This window comes from Cydia fagiglandana, chromosome 26 (genome assembly GCF_963556715.1).
Source record: "Cydia fagiglandana chromosome 26, ilCydFagi1.1, whole genome shotgun sequence".
Lineage (NCBI taxonomy): Eukaryota > Metazoa > Arthropoda > Insecta > Lepidoptera > Tortricidae > Cydia > Cydia fagiglandana.
Window position 1 is genome coordinate 6356349 of NC_085957.1, and position 12695 is coordinate 6369043.

General features: G+C 38.9%; 2 protein-coding genes across 2 annotated transcripts; one reads left to right on the forward strand and one right to left on the reverse strand.

The window, feature by feature from the left end:
- Window positions 1–1562: 1562 nt before the first annotated feature.
- On the reverse strand, window positions 1563–4202 carry LOC134677333 (juvenile hormone esterase-like). The gene is made up of 3 exons (XM_063535767.1): window positions 4007–4202; window positions 2443–3743; window positions 1563–1722 (listed from the first exon to the last, which is right to left on the reverse strand). Exons 1-3 carry the CDS (start codon window positions 4172–4174, stop codon window positions 1563–1565), a joined length of 1629 nt encoding a protein of 542 aa, XP_063391837.1. The 5' UTR covers window positions 4175–4202.
- Window positions 4203–5543: 1341 nt separating this feature from the next.
- LOC134677455 (zinc finger protein 782-like) lies at window positions 5544–11273 on the forward strand. Its single transcript, XM_063535932.1, has one exon. The coding sequence runs from the start codon at window positions 5794–5796 to the stop codon at window positions 6355–6357; it is 564 nt and encodes a 187-aa protein (XP_063392002.1). The 5' UTR covers window positions 5544–5793; the 3' UTR covers window positions 6358–11273.
- Window positions 11274–12695: the final 1422 nt, after the last annotated feature.

The window sequence follows — 12695 nt, forward strand, 5'->3', positions numbered from 1 at the left end:
GTCCAAAAAATTACATTAGCAGGGGTTCTAAGAACAGGCCTTACGGGCAATAAGAATGAGGCCAGTACAACGGTGTCACTCACGAATTCGAGCCAATCGTGCAGTCTCGTGAGTGACACCGCTGAACTAACACTATTTTTTAGTTCCCGTAAGGCCCGTCCTTAGATCTATGTCAATGACAATTGCAGTATACGTGCCTTAGGCACTGGTCCCACCGCGAGCTAGTAAGCTATGATATTTATAGACACGGCGATATTTATAGCTCACCGCTGGGCGAGTAACTATAAATATCGCCGTGTCTCTTTTATTTACACGGGAGTGCTTATCTTTTGTTCGTGTTTATAGCCGATAGCTCATAGCTTACTAGCTCGCGGTGGGACCAGTGCCTTAATAAAACATTTGACGAAATTAAAAACAAGGGTTCGAAATATACATGGGATATAATATCTTTTATTTCAATAGTATCTATGTAATCGCGCATAATATTGTTTCTAGCTTAAAATTAAGAAAGATTAATGGAATAGTTGTTATTTTATAACAAAAATGTTAGAATTTATAAATAAAAGGTATAAATTATTTGTCTCTTTTTTACCTCTAGTCTATAAAGGGGCCCACTGATTAACAGTCCGCCGGACGGTATCGGCCTGTCAGTTGTTCGGAACTGTCAATATTTTGTTCTAACTGACAGGCCGATACCGTCCGGCGGACTGTTAATCAGTGGGCCCCTTAAGTATTTTGAATATTTTTGAAGAAGTAATTAACTCAACATTTTCAACATGAAGGATCTCGTCACGTGCTAATGCCAATAATTACAAGGTATTTATGAGCAGAAATGCCGGGGCAGCGGCGGACGCCCGAGAGCGAGCGAAGGCCCATAAATACAGCTGTCTCGGCGCCAACTACGAGTTCGTAGCTTTTGGCGTCGAGACACTCGGACCGTGGGGTAGAGGAGCGCGTGGGCTCCTTAAGGAGCTAGGTAAGCGGTTAAGGGAGGCAACAGGGGACTCTCGCGCGGGCAGCTTTCTCGCGCAAAGGATTGCTATCGCTATACAGCGCGGGAATGCTGCCTGCGCGATGGGCACCTTGCCGAGGGGCCTAGGCTTAGAAGGTAGGTTTTAGGGATTTTTATTTTTTTGTTAGGTTTAGTTTTAGTTAATTTATTTTTTAGGCACTTGTATTAAGTTTGTTATATAATTATGATAATTAAAACTTCCTTTCAAGGTATTTATAACATTTCAGAACACGCTTTTAACTCATTCATACACGTACTTAAATGAAACAACACAATTCAAATTAATGTATATTTAATTATTAATTATATCCTTTAACGGCTTTAACACACACACAAATTATGAACTACACAATAAATACTAAAACTAAATACACTTATTTAAATACTTAATGTACAGTCAGCAGCAGAAGTTGCTAAGCGGGCCAGGTGTTAAAATGATCTTGACACCACTTTATACTTAAGAGAATAAGAGCGTGTCAAGGTAATTTTGAACACCTCGCCCGCTTAGCAACTTCTGCTGCTGACTGTACAGCAAATGTAATGACTACCATCACTCGCTGGTTTTCCCCGTCCCGTACTTATAGAAGAAGGCGCGCCAGAAGTACGCGCGGTCGGGGGTGAGGGGGGCCACGTATTGCGGCTCCAGGTTTATTTCCAGGTGGTGAGGGGCTGGCAGCCACTCGCCGCTGGCCGGGTCTGGGGTTGGGGAGCTGGAAGGTCAAAGAACCATTATTGTACGTCGCCTAACTCGATCTAGACTACAGTGAAGTATAATGTAAACGTGATGAAAAATAACACAAGAAAACTTTTTATGAGTACATTAAAATAAAATAGAAATTAAATAGGTGTATATGCAAGTAAAACTTAGTGATTTAATACTCTTTGTATGCAAGTAGATAGTGACGTCCATCGGCAACATGTACAGATAGGCACAGAAAGAGATCCTATAAGATGTGTGTTAACGCAGCGACTATGAAACATTGCTCCGACATTATTTGTAGGGGCTTGCGTTATATACTCTAACAAAACGTCACACTGTCGAACAGTCAGCAGCAGAAGTTGCTAAGCGGGCGAGGTGTTCACAATTACCTTGACACGCTCTTCGCTCTTATGATCTTATTCTTAACAATAAAGCACGCCAATATAATTTTGAACACCTCGCCCGCTTAGCAACTTCTGCTGCTGCTGACTAAACCACGTAGCGGCAGAGATGAAATTAAGAATTTAAGTTAACTGACCAATTTAAAAGTATGTAGCTGTTAAAGTTGATTTGGCAAAACCGTACAACCAAATTGAAAACCTCATCTAACATTTTCAAATTCATCTGAATACATGCTTTTGGCAACTGTAGTTGCCCGCTGGCGCCCTTATTTTATCATAATAATAGAGGCCACTGATAAATATCAATTATGTGAGTGGATAGGACTTACCCGAATTTAGCGAAGTTGGTCCACATCATGGTCATAAACGTCACTATCCTTGCATCATTCTCGTCCATAGGAAGCGGCAGCCTCTCCAGCTCGAAGATATAGAACAGCTCATCTCGATTAGCAGTCGCCGGCAGACTACTGTTCGTCAGCAGCCTTCCCAAATTCCTGTTCCCTATATAATTGAAGATAAACTCGTAGACTGGAAGACTAGACGAGTTTGCATACAGTTCAGAGAATAAAGACATCGGTCCGGTGTAAGAGAAGTCAGAATTGCAATTAATAAGTCCACCTATTAAAGCTTCGTCAGATGTTACGTTTGTGAAGTAAGTTTCCTTCATTATGTTCCTGAATTCTTCTATTTCGTCCTTAGGCACTATTAGGGAGCGTTGGTCAAGAGCGGAGTAATCTTCGTTCTTAATCCTGTCCATTTGACTGGTTATGGTGTTGTAATCTAAAGTACTTATTAAACCTTCAACCGTGTTAAGACCGATAATGACCGGCACTGGGTTGAATGATTTGTGTTTCTTGCCAGTTGTTAAGATATTGAAAGGAGTATCAGTCAAGAATGGCTCTTCCCCATCGAAAGTCTTCTCTACAGATGGAATAAAGACAGATTTAGGATGCATCTGTTTCGCTATAGCCTCTTCAACTTTCATGACGGCCGTATCATTGTATAGTTTGAGTAATTTCTCCGGATCTGTGCTAATTACTTCTAAGGATTTTGCGACTTGGCTCGCTGTGGCTAAGGGATCATGGTCGAAAGATTCAGGTGTGAACAGCGTACCGCTCTCAGATATCACTCTATGGAACAGACCTTTCGTAGACTCTGAAAGAGTTAAGTATAAAGCCGCAGTCCCACCGCTGCCTTGTCCAAAAACTGTAACATTATCGACATCCCCACCGAAATGAAGTATGTTCTCCTTAATCCATCTTAACGCCTGTCTAATATCCTTTAAGCCAGCGTTTCCTGGAGCCCCTTCTATGCCTAGATTGAGGAAGCCATAGGCATTAAGTCTATAGTTAAGAGTGACGACTACAACCCCATGGCTTACTAAGTATTGAGGTCCGTAGAAGGATGGGGAACCAGCGCCAACTCCAAAGCCGCCGCCGTGAAGGAACACCATGACAGGGAGGGTGGTGTTTAGGCCAGTGACAGGGGTGGGGGTGAAGATGTTCAGGACGAGACAGTCCTCGCTGTCGCTGGGGGCCGCGAGGGGGTCGTTGGAGGGGAACTGGGGGCAGAGGACGGCGCGGGAGTCCGCCTTGTACACGTCAGAGAAAGAAGGCGGTTCCAGTGGTGCCTGCAAAATACAAGCAATTTAGAGTTGGGTTTGCGTTCCAGTTGCGATTTTGTTTTATTGTCGATTTTTTTAATCATCCTACCGCCCAGAAAGAGGAGCTTTTTAAACTACCCAAAAGCGGAAAAAGAGTTCATTTGGTCCGATTGTTAGGACAAAGGCAGTAGGACCACGTGGCCAAATAATTATGGTTTTATAATTTAGGTAACCAAGTTGCATTGCACTTAGTCTCCCATACTTACAGAATAGTAATGTAAATAACTTACCTTAAATTTAACAGGCACGCCATATCTGATCCCCAGGAACTCACAGTACAATCCGTTTGATGCTAAACTACCCTCCACTTTACCCTGCTTAGTCGAAATTATATATTTTTCATCCCCCCACGCCACAGCTAAACTGGTGGCAAAAAGCACTAAGCTGAATATGCTCATGTCCTTTGCTCTTAAAACTATAACAACTTTTTAATTGTACAACCTTTTTATACTGATAGTTTTGAAAAACACCTTTGATGAATTAAAAAGTTAGGTGTCAATCGATTTTGTAACTTAGCGTCTTAGTAATAAGGTTTGTTTTTTTACATCACGTTCGACTTATACGTGATCGGCAGATGAATTTTATGAATCGATTTACTAAGAATTATTGCAATTCGATGCGCGCTATCTTGATAGTTGATAATCATATTGATTATTATTATGAAATCTATGATTAAACCTATTATCTAACATTTATTTATTTAATACAATTATGCAATTATTTCTCATCCTATCTCCACAATTCATATGAAATATGAAATTCACCACAATCCTTCGTCAACGTAATGAAATTTATAGTAAGTAGTATCAAAATTAATGACAAACAGTCATAACAATTTGGATTATTTGGAATTCGTACAGACTTATCTATTTAATGTATGGCACGACTTCATTCAGTTTGGTTGGATTGCAACTATATTAAAATAATGGGAGATTTGCCATATATACTTACCCCTATACGCACCCCCCCCCCGTCCCTGTTTTTTAATTTCTAGTACTAACAGGTGGTTTACCGGATAAATGCTTTTTTATAAGTACCACCGCGGTGTTAAGGTGCTGCCGAATGTTAAGCAGCCACTGCCTTGTTATTTATTTTTTTGACGGAGTGGGAATGCGTTTATGCACGGTGTGTGGGACTCGCCGCTCCTTTCCCCTCTCCTGGCAAGAGAGGGGGAGAATTTGGCCCTACCCACTAAACCCACTCCGGCGTTTCACCCTCTCTGCCGTTCGTGAGGGCGCACTGGGATCGACTAGGATGACATTCCACCACGGCGCCCTCCGGCAGCCCCGGCTTCTCGCCAGGGCACCCTCACAATGGGGGAGCCACTGCCTTGCTTGCCACCTCTCTTGGTGGTTCCAAATAAAAAGGGAGGCACTTGCTTGGCGACTTGTTTTCATATTTGGATATTGGTAGACTTTTTTTACTTGTTTTTGACACTATCTATGTTTACATGCCGATCAAACAAGTTGTTAGTAAAAAGGCGAGAAATTCAAATTTTCTATGGAATCATTACCCTTCGCGCCTACATTTTTTAAATTTGCCGCTCTTTTCTACTGACTGAAGTGGCTTGTCAGACTTTTTAAATGTTATCGAAATAAGATCCACACATAATTTTTTTTTAACTACTGCGCTCACAATAATTTCTAACAAAACTAGGTCAAGTGCAAACTAAAGTCGTATTTCGCAGTCTTAAAAACGCCTAAACGAAACGTATTTTTTTGACGTTTCGGCTGTCTGTCTCTGTCTACAAAAATTGAAACCAATTGAAGCAAATAGTGTGAAAGTTTTCAGTAAAATCGATAAACTCACCTTTTCTTTCTTCAAAACATTAATAATTAGTGTGTTTATTGCTTACAAGAGACCCTAGTAACGATCGAACAGCCGCTGTGAACGAAATCCGTCCTTCCTAAATAGTGCTTACGTGTGTACAAAATATCGGTACCAAATCGTGAACCCATTGTTGTGTTCAGTTATGTTAGTGTGATTAGAATAAAGAATAAAGTTAATCGGCTTAGTTATGAATAAAAAGCCCGCCCGTACTGGTCCGAAAATAAGAATAACTCGAGCGGCCTTACGACTGAAAAAAAGCGACGATCCTCCGCTCTTCCAGCCGAGGGCGGTAGACGAGCATAAATACATCTACACCTGCCAATATTGCAGATTAAAATTTACTCAGAATAGTCAGTTCTTCCGCCACATGACGTCGAATCACGAGACTCAGCAGAAACAGGCGACTTTCGAGTGCAATAACTGTCAAGTCGTGTTTTCTAAGAAAGCTAACTTGGACTTGCACTGTCAGACGCATCATCAGGTGAAGAGTAAGTCTAGATGTGAGTCATGCTCTATAACATTCAAGTCCAGGCATTGTCTGCGAAGACATTTGAAGCTGAAGCAGCTTATGATGGAGAACGCTTGTTTGAACTGTCATAAAAAGTTTACAAATAAAGACCGGTTAGCGAAGCATGTTAAGAACAAGCATACGTTTAAAAACGTGACGCACCAGTGTGATATCTGCTCGGTCAAGTTTAAGGAGAAGGAATCGCTGTTGAACCATCTGAACCGCATCCACAAGAAGTTATGATTCAGGAAATATGTTATAGTTTCTTAATTACTTGTTTTCTTTATTTCGGTTCATTGTGTAAGTTTTCTGAGCTTATAAACTTTTCTATCTGAGGAGTACTTACAAATACATGTCAGATGTAAACACATACCCCCTTATTCATACTAAAACCCGTTACAAACCTGAATTAGCTACTAATCATTTGTCCTTATCTGTCATTTTGAATTATGTATTTTTAAGAGAGGGATATAACATAATTTAACTAAATCAGGCCCTTAAACTTTTATGAACAAGGGGGTAAAAATTTAGGTCAATCAACTTTTTTTTTTCGGTCCTGCTATCCGTTTGCAACCGAGATACTAAGATTTGTAAACTAAATAATGAAATCTAGGGACATGTTAAAATTGGGATTTAACTGTGATCAATTCACATGATCATATCAGACCGGGGCTTTAAAGGGCTATGTAAAACTCACTGTAAAATGGTTTCTTAAAATTATGATTTTAGGTTACTAAGATGCTTAGGCCATCAATGACAGGTCTCCAAACATTTTGGCCCAGGTGCAGCAACCGGGCCCTTTTCTCAAAAGCTTGTAACTTGTAATACAAGCGGATGTCACTTTTTGACAGCTCTTGTTAGAAAGGGACTTCCACTTGTATTACAAGTTACGAGCTTTTGAGAAACAGGCCCCAGACCTTTGGTTATCCTGCTCACTTTGTGGGCCAAAGTAACGGCACATAGTTTACAGAACTCTGTTCCAAAACATCCTAAAAGATGTCCTATAAGAATAAGTTGATTGATCCTTACAAAGGTTTATTAAAAGAACTATTGTCATCACACATCATGGCTCCTGTATGCGGTAGAATGAGATAGCAATGTCACTTGCTCCCTCTAACGCATAAATGCGTCCCTTGGAGTAGCCAGCGTTGGCCCATCGTGTTGAGGAGCCATCAGCTTTCTGATTTGAAACCTACTTGTTTCCAATAATGTTAAACCAGCCAACTATAGTCAAAAGCTCCCAACTATGGCCCAAATTAACTCAAATATTACTGCCCAGGAGTGACAATTATTTAAATGTAGTTCTAAAGCAATATAGAAAGCAATATAAAAACAGACAAAACCAAAAAGGTGATACTATGGACTATAGTTAGGGCCACCCCACATGGCGTCTTTCGAGCGTCGGCGTCTACAATTCTATGGCCGATGCTCGACGCAACGTCAACGCAACTGCGCAGCGACGTCAGTTTTCATAGCGCTGAGTGGCGCTGACCAGACGCCGACGCTCGAGGGACGCTACATGTGGGGTGGCCCTTAGGTGATGTAATATCACAGTAAATTTATTTACATACTTTTTTACTTCTAATATTCTTCTATAAGCTATACTAAAAACATTGCTCTTATTAATTCACACTTTAATTTCTTGCTTAAAATAAATTTAATAATATCTTTGTATTCCACCTTTTCATATAGTTCGTTTTTTTTAGCATTAGAAAGAACTCCACAGAAGTAAGTGTGCAGTTTTTATCAGGCTCTTTAATTGTTAATAATTATTGAATTATCTAATGAAGCATGGTCAATACATATAATTTACTTCAAATTATTACCGCTAATAGTGCCGGATTTGGAACCACAAGCTAAGCTAAGCTACGAAGTTCTTTCTAATTCTAAAAAAAAACGGACTGTAAAATGTTACATCTCCATTATTTCCTTAATATTTTTGTAACTAAAATTGTTTTCTTGTAATTATCACTAGTTTAGCATAATGTAAATAGCTAAGCAAGATTATATTTAGATTTAAGCCTGGATAAGTAACCATGTTGTATAATCCAGTCCCAAATATATTTTAAATAACCGTACTGCCCTCCTAAGCACCACTTGCAACATTCCACCATGGGGTTAACCGCTTAAACCTGGTGTTGCTATGGTTACCAGTACAATTTGACACTGGATTAACAGTTTAACCCTTAACCCCTGGATAGTGGAATGGTGCAAGTCAGCTTAAGCCGGAGAGCGCTATGTAAAAAAAAATGGTTTATGATGAAAATGGAATTCTCAGTTAATAGAAACTAAAGTATAAGTTAGCAATGAATTTTCTTTTGAGATCACGCTATTTGGCTTAGTAGGGCAGCCTAGCTAGCCTTGCTTGATTTAGCAGTTTTGGACATAGGGTAAATTGTCAATTACCTACTGGCCACTGTTTACAGAATTCATTTTTAGTATAAAATAAAGTGTCAATAACTGGGTGCCCGGTTATACTCCAATAACTAACCTTATACTAAAACGAATTCCATTTATAGGTGAATAGAATTCATTATTAGTGTAAGGCAATAATTGATGATATACCCTATTGTGTTTTTATATCCAGATACTTAAATAATTACTATTTTTGTCGTAGCCTTAGTTCAACGTTCAACACAGTAGCTCTTGTATTATGTGGTTATCTCAATGATGCGGATCCGCACGCTGCTCTGTTGTGTGAGTGAGACTGCGCTATGCACGTTTATAGCCATATAAGGGTTGGGCAGTATTTCAATTACATGTATTTGAAATACGTATTTGAAATACATTTTAGTATTTTGTATTTGTATTTCAAATACTATCTGGAAAAGTATTTTGTATTTGGTATTTCAAATACTGCACTCACATGTATTTTGTATTTTGTATTTCAAATACTTCAAGCATCAAAATACATTTCTACAAAATACATTTTATTAAATTCTAATATGATCCTAAAATTGAACTCTTTTTTAAACATAATGTACGACTTGTACGAGGGCAAATAGGTACAATGCGCGAGCTATTCTGCGCAGAACTTTTCGTCAACAGCCAGGGAATAGGGTCATTGCAGTAGTTTCCGTCCATGCTCTAGTTTTCGACCACTTGACAGATTAGCAAATAATATATTTCATTTTTAATTTACTATTTGCGAAATATATTTTTTAAATGTGGACACTGTGGACAGATATATTGTTTAGCTAAGGATTGAAATCAGTCCAAATTTGTGCAGCAATGTAGATTTATGGTCAAGTCGACGAAAACTAGAGCTGGACAAAAACAAGCGCAATGACCCTATGTTTTTAGGAAAGGATATCAGTCAAAAGACTAAATGATCAAAACAAAAAAAATAAAAGTATTTTGTATTTTGTATTTGAAATACATTATTTTAAACACTGCAATTTGTATTTTGTATTTCAAATACCAGTCACCAAAGTAGTTTGTATTTGGTATTTCAAATACTTTTAAAAATGTATTTTGTAATTTGTATTTGAAATACGTGGAAGCCAGTATTTTGCCCAACCCTGCATATATGTCCCGCTCAAACATCCGAGCGTCGTGTGGATCCACATCCAACGTGAAGATCAACAGCTTTTCTTTTTTTTTTGATAAATGAAAATCGGTATCGTCTTGGGTCGTCCCATTCGTTTTTCATCAAGTTCTTAAATTAGTCCTATTCTGCTTTCACACTCATTCTACATTCGTCACAATCGTCGGTGGCTTTCAATGTAGAATGAGTGACGAAAGCAGAATAGGACTAATTTAAGAACTTGACGAAAAACGAATGGGACGACCCAAGACGATACCGGAAAATCTCACCACACTTTCTCTGTTGTAACAAGAATGTTTGATTGATTTTGTATGTAAAAAAAGAACAGGAATATGTCAAAACCATTAAGCCCCCATTCGCACGGCAGCTTTTTCAATGCGCGTTAAAAAAGCGTTTGAATGACACAAATGGATAACCATATATATGTATTCACACGACAGCGGTGGCGCTTACTTTCAAGCGTTGTTGGATTTTCGATTTTAAGCCTTGGTCGTTAAATCGAATTTAGAGTGCGAACAGATTTAAGCGCTCTTTTAACGCGCGTAGAAAAAGCTGTCGTGCGAATGGGGCCTCAGAAAGTCCCATTTTCTATGAGATTACTATAGATGGTCAAGCAAATCTTGTCAGTAGAAAAAGGCGCGAAATTCAAATTTTCTATGAGACGATATCCCTTCGCGCCTACATTTTTCAAATTTGCCGCCTTTTTCTACTGACAAGATCTGCTTGACCAAGTATATATAGTATATAAATAGCTTAAGTTCAGTACTTATGACGTTTGGCGGTAATATTGGAGAAGGTATTTATTTTTATCTCGAATAATATAGTTTAAGTATTAAAAGCTTTCTATAAAGAAGTAAAAATATTGTTGTATTTTTCATCCCCAAAGGGGATATGCTGTGTTTATCATTTCGTTTTGTAATTATCCATGAAATATTCTTAAAGAAAAATCGCAAACCAGAATAGTTGGACCAAGCTAACTCTGCAAGGACTGCAAGGCATTTGCAATAACGAAATGTGATGCCATATTTCTCTGACAATATGAGGTTTATAACGACTCTTTCTGTTCAAATCGATGCGAAGATAGCTTAGACGGACTGTATTTATAAAATACTTCTAAATTTAAAGAGCTTAGTAAAAGGTACATTTTTTTAATCTAAAAACACTCATAAATTTTTTTCGATTTCTTGGCAATTTTGGTGTTGTATTTATGATTTTGCGGGTCGAACAAAACTTGGCAACACAACATAGGGTACAGCCGCCATCAGTGGCCTATTTTATAAAGCTACAAGTTACAATTTACAAGCGGAAGTCACGTTCTAACACATTGGGTTAGAAAGAGACTTCCGCTTGTAAATTGTAACTTGTAGCTTTATAAAATGGGCCACAGAGGGCTTAAATTTTACCACTAAAACCGAAATTCGAAAATTGCGGGGATCTTTCTCTTTTACTCCAATAAAGTGGTAACTAGAGTGACAGAGAAAGATGCCCGCAATTTGGGTATTCGATTTTGGCTATAGCCCAGATATATCGGTGGCGGTCAAGGTGTTCACTTATCAATGTATATTTTTATAAGTAGTGAGAAATGTATAAAGAAATAAAAACTTGATTAACATTACAGCGTTTTACTATTAGAATCCCTGGTTCTTCATATTAAGGGGTCATCCATTAATTACGTCACACCAATTTCTAGGTTTTTTGACCCCTCCCCCCCCCCCCTTGTCACACTTGGTCACATTTGGCAAACCCCTCCCCCCCTAGTGTGACGTCACATTTTTTTACGAAATCGCCATATCGAATTAAGTAAGTACCTACCTAAGTATTATTAATATTTTATCAAAATATTTAATTTTGACGATATAAATATTAGTAATTTTATAACCCAAAACTGCTTAGGAAAGAAAATTAAACGAATAAAAACGATAATCGTTTTAAAAACTTTATTTAAATGTATAGCGAATTAGCGAATAAAATAATTTAAATAAATTTTTGGTTACTGATGAAGTTAAAGTGACGTCACAAAGTTTGTGTATCCCCCCTCCCCATGTCACATTTTCTTGACCCCCTCCCTTCCCCTAAACGTGTGATGTAATTAATGGATGACCCCTTAAGTCCTGACTTTCCATCGAACCAATCCGAATAAGAATTGGCGTAGGCACTGTTTTATACTTACCTACACATATGGTGGTGCTACATTACCGCCCAAGGAAGGGATTAAGCGTGCCTATGTCAAAAATTTAAAGGGCCATATCTCTCTCTCTCTCTCTAGCCTTTTTCTACCCTTCGGGTGTAGTGTAGGCCTCCTTCATTTTACGCCATTTGTCACGGTCTTTTGGCCATATGTACTGTAAAACGTACAATACCCTCCTAAGGCCCAAGGACCTACCTATAGTACTTCTTCAGTCCGATGAAATTTAAACCATATTCAATTGGAACAGAGTTGCATTTCTTTTGTTTCGTGGAATTTCGGAACAAATATAATTCAACCCTATTCCCTGCACTATAGGTTCAAATTTCATTGGCAAATTCAGGGTTTCGCATTTGTAAAGCTGGGCCTTAGGAGGATATACGTGCGAAACTCATTCTACATTCGTCACAATCGTCGGTGGCTTTCAATGTAGACGAGTACAGTAGATCGAGTTGGCTCGCGAGCCAACTCGATAAGATCGCGTTGCCGCGCAATATGGAGACAGGCCTTTATTAGGTACTTTCTACCCCCTGAGGATGGGGGCCCCGAAGGACAGAAAGTAAAGGCCTGTGTGTGTTAGCAACACCTGGACACGGCCCCGTGTGCCCTTATTAAATACTAGAAGAAGGTATAGGATAAGGTAAGGTATTCAATAGGCTCTCTAGTTAATAATAAACAGGTGTAGCGCATCAAATTACTTTAATATTAATTTATCTCTCATATCGGCGAACGTGGTCACAGTTAACCACACAGACAAAACATCCTCCACACTGAGCATAGTCGCGCTACCCCCTCTGCCACGCATACGGTAATTTTACACCATGTTCGAGTCGAAAGTGTCTTTGTGTG

Coding starts and splice junctions, on each gene's coding strand:
- LOC134677333 (XM_063535767.1), bottom strand. CDS start 4,174: ATGAGCATATTCAGCTTAGTGCTTTTTGCCACCAGTTTAGCTGTGGCG. Junction 3,744..4,006: donor GCGTGCCTGTTAAATTTAAG/GTAAGTTATTTA, acceptor TGTATTTTGCAG/GCACCACTGGAACCGCCTTC. Junction 1,723..2,442: donor ACCAACTTCGCTAAATTCGG/GTAAGTCCTATC, acceptor TTGACCTTCCAG/CTCCCCAACCCCAGACCCGG.
- LOC134677455 (XM_063535932.1), top strand. CDS start 5,794: ATGAATAAAAAGCCCGCCCGTACTGGTCCGAAAATAAGAATAACTCGA.